This window comes from Ochotona princeps, chromosome 23 (genome assembly GCF_030435755.1).
Source record: "Ochotona princeps isolate mOchPri1 chromosome 23, mOchPri1.hap1, whole genome shotgun sequence".
Classification (NCBI taxonomy): Eukaryota; Metazoa; Chordata; class Mammalia; order Lagomorpha; family Ochotonidae; genus Ochotona; species Ochotona princeps.
In genome coordinates this window covers 5,348,272-5,374,836 of record NC_080854.1, presented here as the reverse complement: position 1 = coordinate 5,374,836, position 26,565 = coordinate 5,348,272, and the positions used below count along the sequence as shown (strand labels likewise).

General features: G+C 42.6%; 1 protein-coding gene across 1 annotated transcript; it reads right to left on the bottom strand.

Annotated features, from left to right (window-relative positions):
• Positions 1-929: 929 nt before the first annotated feature.
• On the bottom strand, positions 930-26,490 carry SREK1IP1 (SREK1 interacting protein 1). Its single transcript, XM_058680196.1, has 5 exons — positions 26,319-26,490; positions 18,848-18,895; positions 13,859-14,002; positions 4,731-4,803; positions 930-1,220 (listed from the first exon to the last, which is right to left on the bottom strand). The coding sequence occupies exons 1-5, from the start codon at positions 26,329-26,331 to the stop codon at positions 1,043-1,045; spliced, it is 456 nt and encodes a 151-aa protein (XP_058536179.1). The 5' UTR covers positions 26,332-26,490; the 3' UTR covers positions 930-1,042.
• Between the last annotated feature and the right edge of the window lie 75 nt (positions 26,491-26,565).

Genomic DNA, 26,565 nt, shown 5'->3' with positions numbered 1-26,565 from the left:
AAAGGCTTTCATGATACCATTCCACGGCTCACGAGTTTTTACAAAGCACAGGATAAAATTCACAGTTCTCAATCTTTGTCACTCTCACGAAGATATGTTGCTGATGCAAGAGGGAAAAAAACATTCTCAGTGTGAGATCTGCTTTGAAGCCGCAAATTATTTCAGACAAAATGAACACATGCTCACTTTTATAAACATTTTCGACGTTACTCACAGAAACAAGATTCATACAGCACAAATATTACATAAAGATCAGTTGCGTTGAAGATGCAGATGTCTTTCTAAATAAAAATGTGTTTGAGGTATCGCTTTAAGACATGCCAATATGGCACACCGGAAGTCAGCCAGGAGTCTCTCCCCAGAGAATCCTGAGCCACACACAACAGCTCTGTGAGATGGACTAGCGGCCAGGGCCTGACTAGTTTCTCTCAACAAGTCAGGAAGATCTTAATTGCTATGAAAAAAAGAGGCACAGACTAGAATTCCGCTGTAAACGTTTCCATGATCATTTTCTTGCCAATACTGTTCACTGAAAAAGTCCTGGTTCAAACCAGTAAAGCTTTACCTCCTATTATATAAAAAAGTCTTAAACACAGCAGTGAAGAACTGCACTTTGTACATTATAGTATATAAAGCTATTAAATATTTTCTGTGTCAAGAGCAAAGTATTAGCTCCTACCTAGCTTTTTTCACGGCTAGGTGGATTACCTGGACTGAACGGAACGAAGCCAATTCAAATCAGCTTAAGCAGTGTTTAACACTACTCAAGCACAGGGAGACACAGACACGACAGTGACATGTGCTGCGTGTATCAACATGTACACATGGAACACTGCGAGCATGTAATGGGCTGATTTCATACTTCCTATCACATTAAAAACATGTGGTCAGAGCGATCTAACGGTCTCACATACCAAAAAAAAATTTATATGGGGAAGGCCATGATTTATTACAAAGTGTTGCCATCGAGTCAATTCCCAGGAAGAACAAGTAACTTTGGAAAACAAAATTCTGGGCTATGACAACAAGCCAAAGTCCCAAGTTACTTTTTGGAGAATTCGGAGCTATTAGGACTGGGAGAGCGCTTCTCCTTTTTTCTCTTCTTTTTTCCCTTTTTGTGGTGTTTTCCTTTTTTTGATTTATTCTTCTTTTCTTTTTTCTTATATTTTTGTTTCTTCGGTTTTGACGTGTCCTCTTCAGCAGAACTGGAGGAATGTGACCTGGAAGCAGTCAGACACACGGCCTGGTGACAGTGCTTAGGACCGACAGGTATACTGAAATGCGATTGTAGTGGACTTAGATTCTTATTTCAGTAAGGTAGAGGTAGAAAGGCAACCAAAATGTGCTTCTTATTTCTGTGTTCTCTTAAAATACTGATTTTCCAATTTTGTGGCTTGGTTGCAAAAGTTGACCAACTTATAGTAGCTCCCCTATCCACAGGCAATATATTCCAAGATACCCACTGGATGCCTGAAATCTACTCCTATGTGTGTGTGTGTGTGTGTATTCACCATATCTGTCATATATATATATATACATACATGAATATGAGGAATATATATATCTACTCATTTGTACATGTGATGTTTTCCCCAACATGTTATTTATATGTATTTATAATATATATTTTGCCATATATATATATATGATGAAGTTTATTTTATGAACTAGGCCCAGTATGAATGAATACTAACTCATAAAATATAACAACATACTGCACAGTAAGAACGTGCTCTAATTTGTTTGGATTAACTTACATGAACGTCTTTTCACTTATTCCTAATTTCACAAATGCTTAATTCCTATTGTAAAACTTAGCAACCATAACATGCACATCTGTTTTATTCCTTTTCCCCTTTCACCTTTTTAATGAAAGGAAGCATGCGGCTGCTTCTCCTGGGCCTCCCTGGACTCCCGGCATCACCACTCTTGCACACTGGGTTTATTGTCAATCCACACAGGGTTATCTGAGCACTGTACGATACACACAGTTATGGCTGATCCAGGTACCCAAGGGCTAGTAGGGGAATCCCAAGAGTGAGTTCAGTGGTCTAAACATTAGAAATCATTGGCTAATGCTCTTGCCTTGCATGCACCGAGATGCCATATGGGCGCTGGTTCTAATCCTAACTGCTCCACTTCCCATCCAGCTCCCTGCTTGTGGCCTGGGAAAGCAGTAGAGGACGGCCCAAAGCCTTGGGACCCTGCACCCGCGTGGGAGACCTGGAAGAAACTCCTGGTTCCCGGCTTCAGATTGGCTCAGCTTGGCCATTGTGGCCATTTGGGTAGTGAACTATCAGACGGAAGATCTTTCTGTCTCTCCTCTCTCTCTATATCTGCCTTTGTAATAAAAAGAAATAAACCTTAAAAAAAGAAAGTAACTAAGAAAATCCAGGACAGCCACCAAGCAGGCAGACACAGAATAGAAGCATGCGTCTTGGAGATCTCACGGCTGTCTCGGTGCTGCCTCGTGACCGTGCATCTCCGACCGCTCTTCTTCCTCAAGGACTCCACATGCCCCTTCGTTCTCCTCCTTGGCAGTCTACAGGGTTAGACTTCTGATCATCAGCTGAGCTTATTTTCAATATCCTCTTGCTCCTTTTTAAGTTTTGTTATCCTCAAATCATGTCCGCTTCTCTGTTTTAAAGGTCCTGGATTTTGAGAGCATCTTTGCGCTTTTTGCTCCTGGTTTCTAACTTCAAAGACACAATTTAAGGTACTGGTACTGACAATGCTTTTGGCTGGTGCCATCTCTGGTATGTGTGCAGAGAAAAGTCCGTTTAGGACCTGTATGGTTTCTGTGACGTTCCAAGTAGGGATAGCTAGATAAAAGTTTATGAGAATTTGGAAGACAAACGGTAATCCTGTGGTTTCTATAAGCAATCCACTTTGCTGTGGTACTGCAAATGATTCAATAATCCACTAAGAAATTCTGAATTCTGGGCAGGTGTTGTGGCTTAGTAGGTAAAGTTGCTGCCTTTGACATCTGCAGCCCAAACAGGTGCCAGTTTCAATCCTGGCTGCTCCACTTTCCATCCAGTTCCCTGATAATGCACCTGGGGAAACAGTGGAGGACGGCCCAAGTGTTTGAACCCCTGCACCCACGTGAGACCTGGAAGAAAATCCGGGATCCTGACTCCTGGTCTAGTCTAACTCTGGCTGTTGCAACCATTTGGGGAGTCTTCCATCAGAAGATGGAACACCTCTTTTCTTATCTCTCCCTCTAGTATTTCAAATAAACAAACAAGCAAACAAACAAAAAACCCTCTGACCTGCACTTATATGAGCTTCTATATTCAATACTTCACTTTCAATACTTGAAAACTTTCAACTTATATCTCAGGTGCTAACATGTAGCATTAAACGAATAAAAACCATACCTAATCTACAGAACTTCGTGAGAACTGAATTTAAACCAGATAAAACCATGGCCAACTGCCTTAAAAAAAGGCTTGAATAGGGGTTGACACTGTGCTTTGGTGGATAAAGCTGCTTCCTGTGGTGTAGGCATCCTACATGGGTAAGTGGCTCCTGTCCCAGCTGCTCTGCTTCCAATCCAGCTCCCTGCTAACATGCTTGAGGAAGCAGCAGACAATGGGGCAAGTGCTTGGGTTCCCGCAGCCACCTGAGAGACCTGGAAGCAGCTCTTGGCTTCAGATCAGATCAGATCAGCTCCCGCCCTTGTGGCCATTTGGGGAGTGAACCAGCGAATGGAAGCTCTCTCTCTCTTCTCTCTGTAACTGTCTTTCCAATAAACAGATCTCACAGAAAGATTTGTACATGCATATTCATGCTAGCATGAAAGGCACTGTACTCGTTAACCACAGAAAAGGTTGCTTGTTAATATTCTGATCAATTTTTAAGAAGCTATTTTTGAAACTTATTTATTTATTTTTACTGGAAAATCAGACTTTAGAGAAAAAAGCAGAAAGATTTTGCATCTGCTGGTTCACTCTCCAAATGGCTACAACAACTGAAACCAGGAGTCAGGAGCTTCTTCAGGGTCCCAACGCTTTGGACTATCCTCTGCTGCTTTTCCTAGGCTGCAAGTAGGCAGTTGGATCAGAAGTGGAGCAGCCGGGACATGAACCAGTGCCCTTATGGGGTACTGGCGCTTCCAGGCAGATGATTAGCCAGTTGAGTCATCAGACTGGCTCCAACAAGTTAATTGTTAAAAACTAGTTCTTGGGCCCCGGTGGCATGGCCTAGCGGCTAAAGTCCTCGCCTTGAACGCCCCGGGATCCCATGTGGGCGCCGGTTCTAATCCCGGCAGCTCCACTTCCCATCCAGCTCCCTGCTTGTGGCCTGGGAAAGCAGTCGAGGACGGCCCAATGCATTGGGACCCTGCACCCGAGTGGGAGACCCGGAAGAGGTTCCAGGTTCCCGGCTTCGGATTGGCGCGCACCGGCCCATTGTGGCTCACTTGGGGAGTGAATCATCGGACGGAAGATCTTCCTCTCTGTCTCTCCTCCACTCTGTATATCTGGCTGTAATAAAATGAATAAATCTTTAAAAAAAAAAAAAAGTAGTTCTTGGGGGATCTAAAAAATCTGAAGGAATACACTCTTACTTCTATTAAATTCTTGGTTGCAGTAAATATGAGAATATAAATATTTACATTTCAACCTCACATACATTAGGTCAAAATACATGTCATGAGTTTAGATATATGTCCAAGTAAATGCTTATTTGATGTTCTTAAAGATGTAATTCACAGTTCTTCAAAATACCTTTTTCTTTTTTTTTTCAGTTTGATTTTTTCTTTGCTTTTTTCTCTTCTCTTTTCCTCATCTTCATTTATTCCTGTCAGGGAGAGGTGGGAGGGGGAAAAAAAATCAGATCACAATGAGTCTATATGCTAACACTGTATATCATTTTTCAAGAAACATTACCTTTTAGAATAGCTTTAAATTTACAAAATCATGAGGTAAAAACTCATGAGGATAGAGTTCCCATACACTCCTCTTCCCATTCCCTATGAACATTTTATAATAGTACAATTAATGAACTACACCCAGTTTCCTTTATTTTCTTATTCCAAAATCTTCTATCCCTTCCATTCCTCTCGGCCTCTCCCGGGCCACATTCTGCATTCAGACAGAGGTTTTGTTGATTCACTTTTAGTTTCAGTTCCACATAAGGAGGAACACATGGTATTTATTTTTCTGTGTCTGCTTGTTTCACTCCATGGGATATCATTTGGGTCCATTTTTTGGTAGCAAATGAAATGATTCAATTCATTGGGTAATTCCATATTTTGACTGCTGTGAACAGTGTTGTTGTTACCACGTAGTTCAGGCACCTCTGGGCCATAGTGTGTGCTTTTTCCCACAGTGGGCTTAAGTCACGAGCCCACCCGCACTGAGTAAGTTCCCCTCTGCCCACGACACTGTCCGTACTGACTCCTCTCTTCCAGGTACTGGTTACTCTGGCAGGAACGAGGCAGCACCCAACTGTGGTTTGGATGGGCACTTCCTGAAAGCCAGTGATGCTGAGCGGTGGGCTTCTTTGGCTTAAATGTATCTGTTGGTGATTTGTATTTCTTCTTTTGAGATCCGTCCATTCAAGTCCTTTACCCATTTCTTGACTGGTGTTTAACTGCTGATATATTCTGGATGTTGAGCCTCTGTTGTCAGTGAAGTAGCTAGCTAATATTTTCTCCCACTTTGTTGGCTATCTCTTCACACTATTAATGGCTTCTTTTGCTGTGCAGAATCTTCCGAGTTTGACATAATCCTATTGGCCCAGTTTTGCTTCTGTTGCCTGAGCTTTTGCGATTCTATTCAAAAGGGAAACACCTACATCAATGTTCTGAAGTGATTCCCTCATTTATATGTATTTAAATATATAGCAAAAATATATTTTAAGTATATATAACCCAAACATACATATCTATGTTCAATTTTGCCAGCACAATTTATTGAAGTCTCTATCCTTTCGACTTTTCCCCATTCAGTATGCAATTGGCTGTTGGTTTGTCATATACAGCTTTTCTATCAGGCTATGGAAGGGGTTTCTCTTTAAGGGATGTTAAATGCTATCAAATGCTTTGCCTGCAGGGATCATATAGTGAATATGAATTTCTATGTTCAGGGATTTTTTCATGTTGAACTATCCTTTGGGATAAAAGTTCTACCTGATGGTGACTTATGATCTTTTTGATGTAGTATTGCTTTTTGCTTGCCAATATTATGTTGAAAGTTTTTACATTCATGTTCATCAAAAATATTGGTCTGTAGTTTTCTTCTTTGCATTATATCACTGGCTTTGGTGTCAAAGCAATGTTGGTCTTGTAAAAAGAGTTTAGTACTGGGCCCAGTGTGGTGGCTTAGTGGCTAAAGTTCACACCTTGCACACACCAGGATCCCATTTGAGTGCCAGTTCTAATCCCAGCAGCCCTGCTTCCCATCCAGCTCCTTGCTTTGGCCTGGGAAAGCAGTCGAGGACGGCCCAAAGCCTTGGGACCCTGCACCCACGTGGGAGACCCAGAAGAAGCTCCTGGTTGCTGGTTTTGGAACAGCGCAGCTTCGGCCATTGTCGTCACTTAGGGAGAGAATCAATAGATGGAAGATCTTTCTTTCTATCTCTCCTCCTCTCTATATATATCTGACTTTGCAATAAAAATAAAATAGGCCCCGGCGGCGTGGCCTAGCAGCTAAAGTCCTCGCCTTGAACGCCTCGGGATCCCATATGGGCGCCGGTTCTAATCCCGGCAGCTCCACTTCCCATCCAGCTCCCTGCTTGTGGCCTGGGAAAGCAGTCGAGGACGGCCCAAAGCTTTGGGACACTGCACCCGTGTGGGAGACCCGGAAGAGGTTCCAGGTTCCCGGCTTCGGATCGGCGCGCACCGGTCCGTTGCGGCTCACTTGGGGAGTGAATCATCAGACGGAAGATCTTCCTCTCTGTCTCTCCTCCTCTCTGTATATCTGACTTTGTAATAAAGTAAATAAAAATCTTTAAATAAAATAAAATAAATCTTAAAAAAAAAGAATTTAGCACACTTTCATCCTGTTAAGTATTTTGGAATAGATTGAAAAGAATTGTAATTAATTCCTTTAAAAGTTCTACAGAATTCAGTAGTAAAACTATTGGATCATGGGCTTTTCTTTGATGGGTAGCTTATAGGTACCAAAAATGTATTCATTCCTTTAAGGTTTATAAATGGGCTAACACACAATCATTCATGAAAATTTCTCACAATGTTTTGTATTTCTGTGCTATTGATTGTAATGTTTCCTTTTTCATGTCTAATTTTATTTATTTGAATCTTTCTCATTTTCCTTGTTATTCTGGCTGAAGGTTTGGGTATTTTATCTTAAAAACAAAATGCAGCTTTTCAAGTCATATGTGCATAATACACACAATTCAAGTTTTTTCAGTTTGAAATTTACAGACGTAACATTTTGCAATATATAACCGATACATCCTCTTGCCATTAAACACAGATCAATATCATAATAGAATAGTGTCCCATGAATCATGATTTAGCTACAAGCATTTTCATTCTTAGAAACAAGAAGGTAATCTCTGTATATATACCTTTCATATGACAAATATTTCTTGATTATAAAATTTATTTATACAGATTTTAGAAGTATTATATTTAACTGAATTTAAAAGAAGAAAATAAAAGCAAAATAAAACCTAAAGAAACATTGGTGCAGGGACCCAAGGACTTAGCCATCCTCCCCTCCCCTCCCCTCCCAAGCCATAAGGAAGGAACTGGAGGGGAAGTGGAGCAGCCAGGACGTGGATCGGCATCCATATGGAGTGCTGCTACTGCTGCAAGGCAGAGGGTTACTTTGTTTTAGCCACTGCCAACAGCCCTATCTGTAACTCTTTAAAAAAACAAAACCAACGAGATTGGTAATTGGATGAAAGATATGATTCAACCAGACACTGTCTGAAAGAGGCTCATTTTAGCTTTAAGAATACATCGGCTGGGTTGCTATTGTGACGCAGTGGGTAAATGGTTGCAGGGTCAGGTTCTGGCTCTTCCACTAAGGTGTAGATGCTAACACACTTGGGAAGGCAGCAGCAGCGGTCCGAGTGCTCAGGATCCTGCCACTCAGCGGGACACTGGGACGCTCCCAGATTCCCGGCTTTGGACCATACCACTTCTGGCCATTGAGGCTATTTCGGGAGTAAGTCAAGGGATAGAATGTCTCTTCCCCTCTTTCTGCTTAACTCTGTCTTTCAAGTAAATACATGTATCTTTGTAGATACCCCGCCCCCTCGGCCATGGGCTGAAGTTGCAGGACGGAAAAATGTTTTCTATTAAATGATAACCAAGAGAGAACATAGGTGGCCAAGCTATTCCAGAAAAAATAAACTAGACTAAAAATTGTCACCAGAAAATGGTATTCTATAATGATAAAGGGACCAATAGAACAACACTGACAACCATTACATAGACCAAAAACACACTCAAAAACAGAGTATCTAAACACATAAAGGATTAGTGAAATTGAGTGTAAAAAAAAAAAAACCATATCATTTATGGAATTCAGCAAAAACAGTACCAAGAGGAAAAATTATACTGACTGAGAAACTCTTACCAATCAGAGTCATGTCTCAAAGATGTAAACGGAACAAATTCAGCCACACATCAGCAGAAAAGTTAGGGGAAAACCATAAATGAGATACAGATTAGACAAATAATAATCATTTTGATCAAATTAAAAAAAAAAAAGCTAAAATCATCATACCTTTCGTTAGAGTAAGTAAGGAGAGAAACTCAGATGATAGTGGAAACTGGAAGGACAGACATCACAACTGATGAGGAGAGAAGGCAGTGGGCACCTAGAGCCAACAAGCTGCACACTAGGAGACGTGAGTAAACCCCGACACTCAACATAGGATGAGTCACGAAGAAACAGGAAATAGGAAACAAACATTCAAAGTGAGGAGTCCGGATCAATAAAAATGCCCCAATTTAGAAGCGTTCAGGACCAGATGACTTCACTGATAAATTCTATCAAAACACTTAAAAAAGCCTTAATACCTACATCCAGAAACCTTCAAACTTTTGGAAGAAAATGTTGGAAACACACTGCAACACTTAGGGGTAGGCCCTCACTTCCTAAAAAAGACTCCAAATGCAGTAGAAATCAAGACCAAAATAAACAATTGGGACCTCATCAAACTAAGAAGCTTCTGTACAGCTAGAGAAACAATCAACAAAGTAAAAAGGCAACCCACAGAATGGGAGAAGATCTTCGCACACGACTTAGGTGATAGAGGGCTGATCTCCAGAATATACAAAGAGCTACAAAACAACCAAAATGTCAAAACAAACAAGCCACTCAAGAAATGGGCACGGGAAATAGGCAAACACTTCACAAAGGAACAAACCCAAATGGCAAATAAACATATGAAAAAATGCTCAAGTTCCCTGGCAATAAGGGAAATCCAAATTAAAACATCAATGAGGTACCACCTAACGCCAGTAAGACTGGCCCACATGAATAAAAGCACCAACAACACTTGTTGGCGAGGTTGTGGGGAAAAGGGAACCATACTCCTCTGCTGGTGGGGCTGCAGGCTGGTACAGCCTCTATGGAAATCAGTATGGAGAACATTTAAACAACTCAAATACAACATACCGTATGACCCAGCAATAGCACTCCTAGGAATATATCCAGAACACTTGTTTTATGAGAAACCAACATGCACTCCTATGTTCATAGCAGCACAATCAGTAATTGCAAAAACATGGAAGCAGCCAAAATGCCCATCAGCAGAGGACTGGATAAGAAAGCTATGGTTCATCTACTCCATGGAATACTACTCAGCTACTAAAAAAAACAAAATGCAGTTCTTTGTGGCCAAATGGGCCAAACTGGAAACCATAATGCTAAGGGAAATGAGCCAATCCCAAAAGGTTAAATACCACATGTTTGCCTTAATTTAAGATGACACGATGTTATGTATAACAAGTTATGTTATGAATGTTATATGTTGTGTATAAACCAAAATTGAAATGTCAATGAGGTGGTCACAGAAGGTGGATAAGAAATCGCATTTACTTTTACCATATTGGTTACTCATTACTATGTCAATTAATTCCATGGTGATGTAAATTTTTGCTGATGGTATGTTGGAGCTTTTAATTGATCGGGATGATACTCTGCTGGCTCTGTCTTCAGACCAGAGAGGGTATACCTAAGAAGCCGTTGAACTTGACTAGACAATAAGATGCTGGACTCTATGTTTGGTATATGCTTGCAATGGGGGAATCTCAACTGAACTTGAACTGTGGTTATGCAACAAGGTGGAGGAATCCACCATGGTGGGAGGGTTTGGGGAGGGGTGGGGAGAATCCCAGTACCTATGAAACTATGTCACATAATACAATGTAACTAATGAATTTAAAATTAAAAAAAAAAAAACAAAAAAAGCCTTAATACCAATTATGGCCTTAACGGTTGGGGTGTCTGTTGTTATGTTGCCTTTTTCATCTTTGATGCTGTTAATTCTTGCTTTCTCTTGTTTTTTCTTTGTCAGTCGGGCCAGTGGGGTGTCTATCTTGTTTATCTTCTCAAAAAACCAGCTTTTTGATTCATTGATTTTGTGTATAGTTTTTTTTATTTCTATCTGATTAATTTCCTCCCTTGTTTTGATGATTTCTTGTTTCCTATTGTGTGTGGGGCTCTTCTGCTGTTGTTTTTCCAATTCCTGTAGATGTGTGTTTAGTTCTTGTATTTGGCCCCTCTCTTGGGCCTTGACATGAGCTCCAATTGCGATGAGTTTACCCCGTAGCACTGCTTTGGCAGTGTCCCACAAATTTTGGAATGTTGTGTCAGAGTTTTCATTGGTTTCCATAAATTTTTTGATCTCATCTTTAATTTCTTCTCTGATCCATTGTTTGTTTAATAGCATATTGTTCAGCCTCCAAGAGTTTCTGTATTTCCTGGAGCATTTTGAATTGCTGATTTCCAATTTAATTCCATGGTGGTCTGAGAGGGTACATGGTATGATTCCTATCTTTTTGAAGTTATTTAGATTTGCTTTGTGTCCTATCATGTGGTCGATCCTGGAGAAGGTGCCATGCACTGCTGAAAAAAATGTATAATCTGTGGCCTTAGGATAAAAAGTTCTATAAATGTCTACCAAGTCCAGTTGTTCTATTGTTTGTATGAGCTCTGTTGTTTCTTTGTTGAGTTTTTGTTTTGTTGATCTGTCTATTGTTGTTAGCGGGGTGTTAAGATCATCCACTATTATTGTGTGCATATCTATGTCTCCCCTTAAGTCCGTAAGTAATTGCTTCATGTAGCTAGGTGCGTTTGAATTTGGTGCATATATGTTCACAATGGTAATTACTTCCTGATGGATCAGTCCCTTCACCAATATATAATGTCCTTCCCTGTCCTTTTTGATGTGTGTCAGATTGAAGTCCACTTCATCTGAAATTAGGACAGCTACCCCAGTCTTTTTTATATCCAGAACATTTGTTTTATGAGAAACCAACATGCACTCCTATGTTCATAGCAGCACAATCAGTAATTGCAAAAACATGGAAGCAGCCAAAATGCCCATCAGCAGAGGATTGGATAAGAAAGCTATGGTTCATCTACTCCATGGAATACTACTCAGCTACTAAAAAAAACAAAATGCAGTTCTTTGTGGCCAAATGGGCCAAACTGGAAACCATAATGCTAAGGGAAATGAGCCAATCCCAAAAGGTTAAATACCACATGTTTGCCTTAATTTAAGATGACACGATGTTATGTATAACAAGTTATGTTATGAATGTTATATGTTGTGTATAAACCAAAATTGAAATGTCAATGAGGTGGTCACAGAAGGTGGATAAGAAATCGCATTTACTTTTACCATATTGGTTACTCATTACTATGTCAATTAATTCCATGATGATGTAAATTTTTGCTGATGGTATGTTGGAGCTTTTAATTGATCGGGATGATACTCTGCTGGCTCTGTCTTCAGACCAGAGAGGGTATACCTAAGAAGCCGTTGAACTTGACTGGACAATAAGATGCTGGACTCTATGTTTGGTATATGCTTGCAATGGGGGAATCTCAACTGGACTTGAACTGTGGTTACGCAACAAGGTGGAGGAATCCACCATGGTGGGAGGGTTTGGGGAGGGGTGGGGAGAACCCAAGTACCTATGAAACTGGGTCACATAATACAATGTAATTAGTGAATTAAAAAAATAAAAAGAATAAAAAAAAAAGACTTGCATAAAAAAAAAAGCCTTAATACGAATCTATACCCAAAACATTTCAAAAAAATTAAGCTGGAGGAAGTACTCCCAAACTAACTTCACAAGGCCACAATCACCCCACACCAAAGCCACCTCAACGAAACAAAACTAAGGCACCAATCCTGACAAACACACAAGAAAATGATTCCAAGCCACACTGAGCAGCACCTTAGCAGGATCAGACACTAACACCAACGGGAATTTACGCTGGGATGCAGTAATATCTCAACATACGTGATATACATTACCAGAAGGAAAGAGAAAAGCCAGATGGTCACCTTAGCAGATACAGAAGAACCATCTGATAAAAGACAACAGCTTTTCATGATAAAAATCTCACACTGGTGATAGATGGAATACAGACTAATGTAATAAAGAACGCATGAAGTATGCCAAGCTTATACTTAAGACATCAAAGATGAAAAGTTGAAAGCTTTGTCTATACGAAGGAACACGTGTCTCCTCTTTCCACTTTCACTTGATATTATATTAGAAGCTTTACTCAAAGCTACTAATCAAGAAAAAGAATTAAAAGACATCTAAATTGGGAAGTGAGAAGCAAAACTGTCTCTTTGCAGGTAACACGACTATATAAAATGAAAAACACTAGTACTGTCAGAACTAATAAACAAATCAAGCAAATATGTAACGTAAGAATCAGTATACAAAAATCAGTTGTGTCTCTACAGTAAAAATAAATTATGCTAAAAAAGAATTTAAAAAGCTAATTTATAGTAGCATAAAACATAGTAAGAAATAAATTTAACCAAAGAGGTGAAAGACATTTACACCAAAACTGTAAATTACCTGAAAGATGTTGGATCACATACACAATTAAAAACACATTGTATGTTCAGGAATTCAGAGACTTAATTTTGTTAGAACGTTCATAGCACTCAAAATGAGCTATAGATTAAATGCATTATCAATAACACTTTTTTTAAAAACAGAAATAGAAAAAAAAAAAAAAACAATCTGCAAATTCATTTGGAAGTACAGAGACCCCAAACAGCCAAAATGATCTTGAGAAAGAAAAACGTTTTGGAGCCATGACATTTCCTGACTTTGGGATTCACTACAAAGCCATCTGACCAAATTGACTTTCTTTTGCAGAAACTTCTTGTGTTAATCCGGACCACAGTGGGCTCTGCAGTAGAAAGAACAATCTGTGGCTTTGTGTGGACAATCCTGGAACTCCGTCAGCTTTGCCCCTGCCTCGGTTAACCTGCATGCTTGAAACCACCGTTCAAGGCTTGACACTGGCGAAGGGGTGAAGAGCTAGCTCTGTTATCCCACAAAGAAACCAAACTTCAGAGTGCTTGAATTACTTTCTGGAAGTTATGCTTTAAAAAAAAAAAAAACAAAAAAGTCGCTGAACAGGGCTAGAAACTCAGACTTTGAAAAGTGACACTTTGTAGTTTAACGAGAAAGAAATAACTAATAAAGTAACTTCTGGGCTGTGGAATCAGAGGCAGCCCAAAGATCTTGGGCAAAATACAACATTAAAGTAACTATTTCCTTACCTCTATAGCAGCTCTGACCGAACACATAAAGGCTCTCTTAACGGTAATAGAATACAACAATATTTAGAAACATTTTGAACCGATGACATAAAGAAGGAATTCTTACTTTTGTCTTGTAAGGCCTGCAGCTGGTTTAGCTCTTCGTTCTCCTCATCGCTGTCCTCGCTGCTTGTACTGCTGACATCCAAAACTATGTCCCTCTTGGGGTCTACTCGGAGAAAATTGCGGCACTCAAAGGTCAGGTGGCCAGCTAAGCAGAATGAACGAACAAACAAGAGAATGACAAACTGTAGATACAGCATGCATCTTGCCTCCTGAACTTGTATCACCTTTTGAAACCTGTTACCATGCTATTATGTTCTTTCTGACCCCAGAAATAACTGCATTGAAACTGATGTCTGCCTTCACCAAATAATACTATAGTCTGCATTTTTAAATAAAGAAACAAATTAATTTTCCTGTCATCCTGTAATTTATTTCTGCCATTAAATACACTTGGTGATTTATTCAGGCGGGGCCTGCGTTGTAGTGCAGGGGATTAAACTGCCTGCCACCTACAATGCTGGAATCCCGTATGTAACGGAGCTAAATTAAGGACACGCAATTTTCTTACTGCCCCTACAAAGTATTTCCAGTGTTCTACTGTATAAAAATACTTATTTCTTTATCTTGCTACTGATGGAAACTCATGCTGCACCTTGGGTTTTGCTATTAGGAATGTTGCACTCAGCAGCTGTATATGGCCCCTGGTGCCTACAATCAGATTTTTCGTAACCATCACTGATCAGTGCTAACAGTCATGCAAGCCAAGTGTACTCCACACATTTGTAAATGCACTTTGAGACACAAAAATGGAAACAAAATTTGTAGGAAACATTATGATATTGTGTTAAAAAAAAAACCCACAAAACAAAACAATGCTGATTACCTAATGACTCAACACAACTCTGGGTCAGCTTGTACTACAGGTTCTCTTCCTTGGAGGGTGAAGGGAAATTCTAGACTCACACCACACAAACTCTTCCTAAAGTCCCACCTTGCCTGTGCATGACCCGGGGTCTTGCATTTTATCCCATGTATCTTGCAAACACATGAAAATAGTTTAAAAACCAAATGTCCTCAGTGCTGACACTGTTAGAGTTACACTGCTTTGAGAAAAGTAGCTAGTAGCTGGTGGGCATGCTGAGCCTGGTTAACACCAACATTTGTGCTAATTATACCAGCATGCCACCACAGTCACCTGCTATTTTATTTATTTATAAGATATGTGGGGGCAGATGCTGGCACAGAGCCTGGGGACCCACGTGTGAGTGTGAATGGGCCCTGGGTAGGCAGACAGGCCCCAGGCTGGCATGGCACGCTGCCAGAGGAGCGGGTACAGGGGGCTCTGGTCTGCTCAGGGAAGGGGTCTGCAGATGCACAGGAGAAAGGCCTGCTGAGGAAGAACATGGCAGGTGAGGAAGGCTTCCACCAACCTGGCAAACACACCTGAAGGTAAATGACAGGGCCCATATGGAGGACCTGAATTGGGATTGTTGGCATCAACACTGCATACCAGCACACATGAAAACCACGGCTGGGGAAATGCCTAGTAGGGCCAATGAGTGTTGGGGTGGGGGGCAGACCATGTTAGGTTGGGCCATGACACTAACCAGTTCACAAGACAATCGAGTCTGGGAGCACCTGTTTTACCAGCTCTGGCCTGAGCTCCTCCATATTAGTAGTACCAAGTGATTTCCCTTTCATAAGTTTGAGCTAGGGTGTTTTTTGTTATTATCACTAATTTTCTCCAGGACCTGCGTTTGGAGCGAAAGGGGCGGGGGACTTTCTAAGGTAGTTCAGCTTGCCATTCTGATCAGAATCCCTGATGAGACAATTTTTTCTTTATTCAAGTTAACTTTGTATCCAAGTGGCTCCCACTGAAGCAATGCTTAAAATAAGTAAGATGTTGAAGTAAGGGCTACATGGGGCAGGTTGTGTCCCACACTCATTCAGCTTTACTCATTTCAGATGGAGTATCCCCCATCTCTGGAGAAGCAAACTATGAAGTACTGCACATGCATTGTGGATGTGGCTTGTCCACAACCACGAGCAAAGGTGAGGATTCGACAAATACCAACAGAGTGGCATTTGAAGTTAAAATGCTAAAGGTACAAAAATATTTTAAAGGGCCTGGAGCGGTAGCCTAGTGGCTAAATCCTCTCCTTGAATGTGCCGGGATTCCATATGGGTGCTGGTTCTAGTCCTGGTGGCTCCACTTCCCATCCAGCTCCCTGCCTGTGGCCTGGGAAAGCAGTCGAGGACGGCCCAAAGCCTTGGGACCCTGCACCCACGTGGGGGACCTAGGATCAGATCAGCCCAGCTCTGGCCTTTCCAGCCGCTTGGGGAGTGAACCAGCGGATGGAAGATCTTTCTGTCTTTCCTTCCCTCCATAAATCTGACTTTCTAATAAAAATAAACAAATCTTAAGAAAAAAAAAACACTTCCCATAAATTCTTCAAAGCAGTCTCACGTATCTATTTGTATTTCTTGCTGTTATGATCAAATGTCTAACTACTATGTTTGTTACACTGAACCTACTTAATATTTAAAATAGGGTTAAATATTTAACCGTATTTTCTGATAAATATTATAATTATATGCAGCATTTACTCTGTGGCCAAAGGCTGTGTTCCTGGGACACTGACATGCTCACAAGTTGCCAACCTCAAAAAAGGTTCATTAAATGCTGATCACACAATCTAATATTTCCTTCTAATTTTGCCAAGGAAATCCTACCAGAAAAAGGGAGGGAGGGAGGGAGGGAGGGAGGGAGGGAGGGGCTCACTTTATTTAGTAATAGATTAGTCCTGATCTCGAAACTTTGAACAAACTGTCCATTATTGAAACGTACAATAAGTTTTTCCACCAAGCTTTAAAAATTTCTTTAAATTCCACAGTCTAAGCTTCTGTCTTCACAACAACAGAGGGGCAATGTCTTTGGCAGCTTAGAATTCCCACACTCTGGAGCCTTGTATTATAGCTGTCATACGTGGTCTTGTTGACCTTTGACCTTTTATGAGTAATATGAAGATTCTGGCTTCCAAATGTAAATAAAAGATAAGCTAGCTTTTTATCAGAAAGGTGTGTAAACTGTGGAGATCTTATTCTAAGAGCTGCAGAGACATAAATTTAAAATGGAAGAAAAATATTACTAAATTTTCACAGGAGACAAATTAGAAATTGCTTGATAATCCAATAATGAAATCTAACAATCTGAATGATAAAGCAGAAGATAAAATTGAAGACTGTTACATTATTGGCTGACTTGGCTCCACCGAAAAAATTCTACCTCTCAGGCCTGGTGCGATGGCTCAATGGTTAAATCCTCACATTGCAAGCACCAGGATTCCAAATGGTCACTGGTTAGTGCCCCAGCTGCTCCACTTCCCTTCCAGTTTCCTGGGAAAAGCAGCATAGGACGGCCCAAAGCCTTGGCACCCTGCACAGGTGTGGGAGACCCAGAGGAGGCTCCTGGCTCCTGACTTCGGATAGGCTCAGCTCCAGCTGTTGTGGCCATTTGGAGAGTGAATCAGCAGACGGAAGATCTTTCTCTCTGTTTCTCCTCTCCATAGATCTTCCTATCCAATAAAAACAGAAAAATCTTCAGAATAAAAGGGCCGAAAAGACTGCAATTCTCCTAAAAATTCTAATTACTATAGATTCTTCTGTTATTATCGGCAATAAAATAGCAATGGGAGGACTAGATCAATACGTACGTTAACTGTCTTCCAAGAAGTCTTAGTTTAAAAGATGTCCACACAGAAAACTGCTATTAGCTAAGAAACTTGAAAATCCATTACAATTTTGAAGTAAATATAGTATTCCTATATACAGTAGGTTTCTACGGTTTTCAAGAAGGACTGAGACATTTAGGTTAGCAAAGATTGAAAGTTGGCAACACAGAAACAAATCAAAATTCAAAAACAAAAATGATGTCTCCACATTCATTTCTTGAATGCTAAGTACAGTCTTCTGTTTTTATGCACATGGGCATATGTTTTATATACTTCCATACACAGCTGTATTAACCAGTGCATCATCTGTCCTCTTGCCATTCTTGTATTGGATCCTTGTCATGAAAATGCATGTACTGAGTGCTTTTCTACCACGTGCTCCAGCAAGGAAACATTTTTGTTTTGGGGCTGGCGTGGTGGCTCAACAGGGTAGTCCTCCACCTGGAGAATCAGCATCCCAAACTCATGCTGCATCTAGTCCCAGCTGCTCCACTTCCCATCCAGCTCCCCGCTTGTGGCCTGGGAAAGCGGAGGACGGCCCAAAGCCTTGGGCCCCTGCACCCGCGTGGGAGACCAGGAAAGAAGCTCCTGGCTCCTGGCTTTGGATCGGCTCATCTGTAGAGCAAACCAGTGGACAGGGTACCTTTCTCTTTCTCTCCTTCAAATAAAAAGAAAATAAACCTTAAAACAAAATTTTTTTTGTTAATTCACTCTTACTTTGCTAAATAATTTTCAGAAATGGGTTTTATAAAAAACCCAGGATCATTTGCCTGGTCTCCAGACAACTTAGGAATGCAACCAAAGGTTGCTGTTACCATTGTTAGTAACACATTAGGAATCTGTTAGATTCAACTAGAGTACAAACCTACAAATGTATAATACTGTTTATACATGGTTACCTCTTCTCATTATGTTAATTATTAAGATTAATAACTGTTTAAATCAAGCTTCTGGCCAGGAACAGAAATTTTCAGAATTATAATAATAATTATATCCTTATGAAAGAGGTAGGTAAATGAAAATCCTTCAGAGTTTTTTTACTGACTTTACTTCTTCACCTAATAGTATCTAAAAGGATAAATATCAGTTCATATGTACTTTAAAAATATACACTTGTACTAATGTTCTCTTCATCGCGTCGACTTCATGACATCTGTCCCAGGGGCTCACAGCACAGAATGGGACAGGCCGGCAGCAAGCCCGGATCGGGCTCGAGGCCCCACAGAGGCTCCCTGAGCAGGGACGCTGGGACACAGAGCCTAAAGAAGCAAAGATTCCAGGAAGGGCCACCCACAGGACTCAGCTTGTAGGGCACTTACGGTAACCGCACTTCTTACAGCCTGCTCTCACGCTGTCCTTGTTGCAACCTAAAACACAATTAGATACTGTTTTAGACAACATGTGAGTGAAAGCAAAATTTAACATATGAAAACACCCTTAATCATTCTCTTTAAGTAAGTCATAAATGGGGAAATCACTGTCCTTCTGCCTCTTATTTTCCTTGTTTTCAAGGTTCAATCATGTCACAGTATATATCACAAATTTACTCCTCTTAATGACGGAGTAATATTCCACTACACGCTTACACGTACCTAAAACTCATTTTAACCTCTGAAAGTGGTTTCAATCAATGAATACTGCAGCATGGAATTATCCCCCCTCCCCCCCAATGAAGGGCATCTAACACGGAGACCCTGCAAACAGGGGCATCAGCACAACCTAAGTATGCATTAAAACACATGGAGTATATATACCAAGCTGCTTTTAAAAAGCAATGCTACATTTAAAAGAAAAAAAAAATGTAGGATAACATATTTAACGCTAAGAAGTTACAACACTATTTTGTCCCGAATCTTAACTTTGCTTTACCATGGATGCTACTGAGCTGTTCTGCTCAAATCCTTGCTTTAAACATGCAGCCTCCTAGAGGGCACCCAGGCTGCCCAGGCCACCCGTCGCCAGGTCCACTTGGTCACCTGCCAGTTCTGTTCCTTTCCCTGTCTGAAGTATTTTGATAGCAGAAAAAAAAAAAAAAACCTTCGAGCATCCCCCACACCCAATGCAAATACTATACTAATACAATACATATGTTAGGAAACAATCTGGGCTTCATACGACTTTCATCCGACAAAACACTAGTAAATGCAGAAAACTCTACGCCACCATCCGAGCCTCGTGTGAGCATTCGAGACACCATCTCACATGCTCAGCACCTCCACGTGACCCAATGTGCACAGTGCACCCATCCACCCCCAGAGCAAAGGCTTCACCGTGACTTCCCAGCCTCCTCCTCCCGCAGCGCAGCGCAGGTCACGCAGCAACCCTCCCGGGCCTGCTCCACCCAGGACGGCAGGGCATGTGGAAGCTGGGCTCCCAGACTTACGGTGCTATTTATTCCTTTTTAACCCAAGCATCTGTGTAAAAGTTAACATATGATCCTTTTCAAACATGTCATGAGAGAGGTTTTGCACAGTGTCCCAATCTCATTTTCACACAAACATGGCGGGTTTTTACTGTAGTACCATTGTCTGTGGTTGAAAACCGGATTCGTAATACAACCTCAGGTTCTTTCATTATGAAGTTAACTACATGCATGTAGGGAAAAAAAAAGCTCAGAGAATCCAGGTTGCCATTAAGTCTGTTTCCATAGAAACCCACAGATGCTGAATAACACTGAACAAAACTGCTAAACACACCCTTAGTGTTCCAATACCACACTAAAACCCTGCTCCAACGGGCAGTTCCAGAATAATCTCATTGCAGCATACATTAGGGTTGAGCTTGCTTATTACAAAAGGTATTGATAGAATTCATCCTCCAATCATTTGATATTTCTAGAAGGAATAAAACATGAAACTCTTTCTGATTGGACAACTGTAACAAAATTCAAACTCTGACATAAAAGGCAACTTTAGCAAGAATTCCAAGCGAAGTAAGTTCGTACCCACTACATCCTCGCTGGTCCGTGGCTGAATGGCTTCAGCCTCACCTGGCCTTCATTTTCGTGGCTATCTGGCACACTAAACGCTTCTGCTTGGGACACTCAATCTGAGGCAAGTGACACCATGAAGCTGGGATGCTTAATTCAATCCGCAGCCCGGGTCACCTTCCAGCAGCTCTCCCCAGGGCACCGCCTGCTCAGAAGCCCAGATGTGGTTCCTCGGGCCCCTTCTGTGTCCTGAGCCTTCCCAGACAGGTTCTGCTGATGCAGTGGGCTCCCTGGTATCTTTCTCTGTCTGCTGAAATTACCCAGATCCCATCTGTTATTTGGAAGAAGAACCCTGCTGATATAATGGGACCCGATATCCCTGTGAAACTCAATTGTGAGTCCTTACTCGGCTGAGTTAGCCATCCCCAGCCCATGCTGTTCTTTGTTCCAATTCCCCGTCAAGTTGGGGAAGGCTGCTCCCCTTGAAGCTTTCCTGTCTAGTCACGGCCTGCGATGTAAGTCACTAAGTAGTTTTAGAAATTAGACTACCTAAAAATACCCAAATGGCAAAACCCACCAGAAGTAGTCTCAAAAGACACATGAGGGGTAGGCAGGCATTTCGCTGGAACAGAGCCTGCATCTGATCTTTGGGAGCTTCCTGGAGATGCAGATACTGACACAGCTGGGCCGCGGCCTTCCACAGGGAGATTTGCATCAAGGCTCCAGGCTCCCGCCCCTGCCCAAGCCCAGCTACGGGCAGATGGGAACTCTGTCTCTTGAATAATGGCCACTTTGGAAAGACAAATAAAAACTTAGGGGCAAGTATTTCCAAATCATAGGACCAGAAAAGGACAAATTTCCCTACTTTACAAAATCTGGCAAAATATTAGGAAAAAGACAAATGCAAGAAAAAAAAAAAAACAAGCAAAGAACTTGAACAGAAAGTTGACAGAAAACAAAAACTGAAAGAGATGCTCATTCTTATTTATAAGTGAAATGACATTAAAACTATCCTTGAATTCCATTTTCACTGAAAAGTGCAGCAGATTGAAAAGGCTGTGGAGGGAATGGGAGAGATAAGCCTGTATAGTGCCTGCAGGAGTTTAAATTAGTTTTGTACAAAATGACTTCAAAAAGTCCATGGATAATAGAATTAACAGATAAATACATTCTGGTGTCAAGAAAATTGTATGCAAATAGCCTATAAAGAGTTTGTAAAAAACACCTATCATGAAAACTTTATCATGCACTGCTTTCTAAAAATAAAGACTGATTTTACTTCTATTTGAAAGGTAGAGCCACAGAGGGGAGACAGGGAGATCTTAAACTGGCTGAAACAGCCTGCTGAGCTGAGCTGAGCTGATCAGAAGCTGCAAGCCAGGAGCCTCCTCCGGGTCTCCCAGACGGGTGCAGGGGTCCGAGGATGTGGGCCGTTCTCCACTGCTTTCCCAGGCCATGAACAGGGGCTGGATGGGAAGTGGAGCAGCCAGGCCATGAACAGGTGTCCATACGGGATGCCAGCATAGGTGGATGCTTAGCCTGTAGTGCCACAGCACAGGCCCCCACAGGGATTTTCTGGATGCTTCTGTATCGTCTCTACAGAAGGTCAGCTGGAAAAATCTATCAGGACTGTCAACAGATGCACTCCTAAGATCCAGCAGCTCTGCACCTGTAAATTAATCCTCCCAACTTACTTGCACAAATATGAACTGACTTAGTACTAAAGCATCATTTGCAACAGTAAAAGGGCAGACATGATTCAAATACCAATTGTGAACTGCTTAAATTATGATGTGCAGAGATGAATATGGCCTTTTATGATACAAAATCATATCTAAGATCTATCCTAAAGACAAAAAAGCTGCAGAATGATGCTTGTGGTACATTGTCGTTTATATGAGAGAAGGGAGGTCTTATATACACGTAACTCCTTAAGATACAACATCTTAAGTCAGACATGCATTTAATACACCTGGTGTGCCAAACATCACAGCCTGGAAACACGCTACGCTGTAGTACCAGTGATGATTCAGCTACTCGGGGGCTCCATGGCTCAAGCTGCAGCAAACTATGATATTACTACGGAAAAGATCACAACTCCAATTAGAGTTTGTACTGAAGGCGCATCTCGCTTGTGCCACCACAAAGCTGAAAAGCCTTAACTTGAACCATCACAAACTTAAAGCCTTCCTTACTTACAAAATACCTGTTACTTCAGAAATGGGAAACTAAGTTTAGAAAAAACTAAGAGATGGACCCCATACATTTTGATGTTTAAAACATAACTTGTAACTGAATTATTTCCCAAAAATCTTCCTCACACAAATCCCAAAGAAAAGTTTTTTTTCTAAAAAGTCATTGTTATGAATGCCTTCTCTGACACAGTACAATGATTCTATACGAAAATTTTTTAGAGAAGTTACAGTGCACATTTTAAACAAAATTTTAGTAACTGATGAATTCAGGAACAAATCTTCGAGGTTTCTTTTGTTTCATATCCCAGGGTATGAAATATAAGATAATAATGTACCCACAGCTCTTAAAACACCAGAATGTTCCAGGTGCTCTGCAAGACTGACAGTTGCATTAGGAAGCATGAAGGAGTGCCGGGGAGAGCTCAGCTCAGAGCGGGACTGTCCCATGGGTGTGGATGGCCCACGCAGTAGGGCCAAGGCAGAGCCACACGGGTGGAAAGGCTCTTTCCTAACAGGCCAAGGCAGAGCTCTGCAAACGTGCACTATACAGGATGGGGTGTGACAGGAACAGGAAGGGAGCAGGTTAGGTTACGCTCAGAGCACACTTCACGCATGCAGACAGGCAGCTTTGCCACTGCAACACTTCAGAGGCCTTAGGAACCCTCCCTGCGAACTCCCTGCACTACCGGGACAGGGAGTCAGGCTCAGGAAGGTGAAGTCAATGAACTCATTGCACTGCGGGGACAGGGAGCCAGGCTCAGGAGGGTGAAGCCAACTCACTGCACTGCGGGGACAGGGAGCCGGGCTCAGGAGGGTGAAGCCAACTCACTGCACTGCGGGGACAAGGAGCCGGGCTCAGGAGGGTGAAGCCAACTCACTGCACTGTGGGGACAGGGAGCCAGGCTTAGGAGGGTGAAGTGAACTCACTGCACTGCGGGGACAGGGAGCCGGGCTCAGGAGGGTGAGTGAACTCACTGCACTGCGGGGACAGGGAGCCGGGCTCAGGAAGGTGAAATGACTGGAGAACTGAAATCACAGGTATAGCCACTCAGAGCACTTCTGTGACCAAGAAAATATCACAGTGTGTCTTAGAATTCTTAGTCTCTTTGATATCCTGATCAAAATGTTAACTAAGCCACAGAAAAAAATTCCTTACCTTGCCTAAGCAGGACTTCATTGAAAGGGATAAAAAAAAAACCACCCCAAAATGCCAATCATATCATTAACATATTACTGCCCCTTGGGTCTGGTCAAAAGGTTTATGGGGGAATAGCGAATAACTGCCAGACATGTCAGACCCAATTTTAACAATTTCACAGTTGTTCACAGTTTTCATCTTCAAAGAAAAAAGTTCTTTGTAATTTTTGTTCCTTTTTGTTGCTGTTGTTTTTCTTTCCTAAGTTCTTTGTAACTGTTACTCGAAAATGTTATTTCTCAAATAACTTAGAGTGTAGGGCGTGCCTCAAAGTCCACAAGATTTCACTCTATTACTTCCAATATGGTGAAAGCTTACCCAGCACGCTCTGGACAGTTGGCGAAAGGTCATAACCATGGACCGGACTAGGCTGATTTCTGGGTGGCTTTATAAGAAGCACTTTCATTACCCCGTGCCATCATGCATACCGAGCTGCACCCACCGTTAACTGTCTTCCTTCACAATAACCTGAAAGATTCCAACAGCACCTGTTTCCCCTTAATCCACTGGATCAATCACCCAAGAAATTATCTTAGCATTTTCTCTCTAGCGTTTCGTAATGAAACTTGCTTTGTACTGTTATAGCACTGTATGGCTATTATGTCCATTTTTCCAGGGCTTAAACAGTTTATCTATGTCTTGTCATCTAGTTCAATGGCACCAATGAAGGTTACTGTACTTTGATGCATTTTTTTGCAATTGAAAGAAGGTTAGCATATCTTAACACTGGTCTAAGTTTAAGGGAATTTCACAAAGGGCTTTACAACCAACACACTTGTGGCCTTCCTTAGGCAGTACTTTCATCGGCAGACAGGTTTTAGGAAGGCACTGGCTAAAACAGCCTCTCCCCTGGCATGCCAATACCATATGGCTGCCAAAAAGCCTGTTCAAGTCAGGAAACAAGTGACAACAGGCCAACTTTGGATGCCGCCACACGAAGCCGTCATCTGCAGGGCCAGCTTGATCTGTAGCAAGATGAACGCGTGCTAACGGGTTGTTCTCTTACGATGTTGGCATGTATTCATTCCCTCTGCCTGACCACAGCCCGTCCTTCAGAGCCTACACACTCCACCTGGGCGGGCACCCTCTCCCAGGCCGTCAGCTCTAACCCCTCTTGTACCCGCCCACATTTAACCAACCACCAACTCCTATGATCCTACCACCCAAAAGGCATCTCTTACCTACCGAGACTACACCTTTGCTGGGCATTATGATAATTTCCCGTTGTGTTATTTCTAACCGGTGGCTTTGACACCAAACAGGCATTCCTCCAGTGGGCACTGTGGGCACTGTGGGCACGTAGGATAACGTCCAGGCTTCCGTGGCGGCTGAGAGCCAGCCAGCCAGTGTAAGTTGAAAGAGCCAAGGAGCGGATCCAGAGGGGCCGCTCATTAGCTATCTTATTTTACACATGCTGCTACTCTGATCTTTGGTTCTCTCATCTTTAACACAGGAGTATCAACCCCACTTGCCAGAGTGGCCGGGAGTGTTACATCAAATGCAGTGTTTGACACATATCTGATACACAGTAAACCATTGGCGGACTTTAGCTGTGTGATTTTTTGGGTGTGTGTTCTGATTTCCATCACAAACCCTTTTCTTCCTTTCACATACTTCTTTAGGCACCCAGTCTCGCCTCCACTCCTCTTACAAACCTGTAGATCCCACCTTAAATACCACCTGCTCTGTAAAGTCCTTCTGGCTTCCCCTGTACCGTTTGGAGCCCTTTCCGTGGGAGCCCCACCATGTCACGGTAGCGTCCCCTCTTGCTCTCCATGTGTCTGTCTCTCCTAAGCTGTGGCACCTAGTAGTGCCCACGTCCTCTCCCAAAACTCCTGAGTTCTTTCCCAATCTCCAAGTTGATAGAAAAGCGTAATGCGACCAGTAAGGTTCAGAAAAGGCAGCCGGTCAGTTTAGGAGCGTGAAGGGCAAGGCGGAACAAGTCGGGGTTTCTGCGTGTCAGGAGGGCTTTGCAGCATCTGGTGCAAATTAGGGCAAAGTCCTGAGCAACTTCTACGGAAGCAGGTGGCTGCGGAGGGGGAGGGTACAGACCTGGAGGGAACCTCGGGTCCAACACGCTGCTTCGTTTCAGTGAGGGGAAACTGAGGCACGGCCAAAGTCAGAACCGGGGGAGGGGGGGGGTCTGAGGCCACTGCGTGACTGCGTGTCTGCGTGTTAAGACACCAGCGAGCAGAACCCCACGCGCCCGGCTCACCCCGGCGACTTCCCGGGGCCGTACCTAAGTGGGTTAGGATCAGGCCTTCTCGGCCGCCCTCCTGCTGGGGCCTCGTTACCGCGCCTCCCGGCCTGGCCTCTGAGAGGCGGCTCCTGACATCCCGAGACCTGGTGGGAACTTTACCCGGGGAACCCAAGTGGACATGTCCAGGCCTCCGCCTGAAGCAGCCTTGGGGCGCGCCTCCCCACCCCGTCGGGCCCCGCTCGGACGTCAGCGCCCTCCTGGGAGGCTTCACCTGGGACTGCCATGCCGCTGCGGTCAAGGGGTCGCTGGAGCCCCGAGTTTTGGAGAAGGGTCTGCTTCCCGCCCGCCGCGGGAACAACGCTCAGGCCAGGAGGCCGCTCTCTCTTCCTTCAGCCAACCCGGAAGGCTGAGCCTCCAGCGGCGCCGGAACCAAGGAGCTGCGGGTGCCGTTTCCGCGCTAGCCGCCGAGCCGATGCACATGGCCTGAACCATTGCTGCCAGCGTCGGTGGGTGGGGGT

Coding starts and splice junctions, on each gene's coding strand:
- SREK1IP1 (XM_058680196.1), bottom strand. Junction 14,003..18,847: donor CTGTAAGAAGTGCGGTTACC/GTAAGTGCCCTA, acceptor CATTCTGCTTAG/CTGGCCACCTGACCTTTGAG. Junction 1,221..4,730: donor CTGAAAAAAAAAAGAAAAAG/GTATTTTGAAGA, acceptor GACTGCTTCCAG/GTCACATTCCTCCAGTTCTG.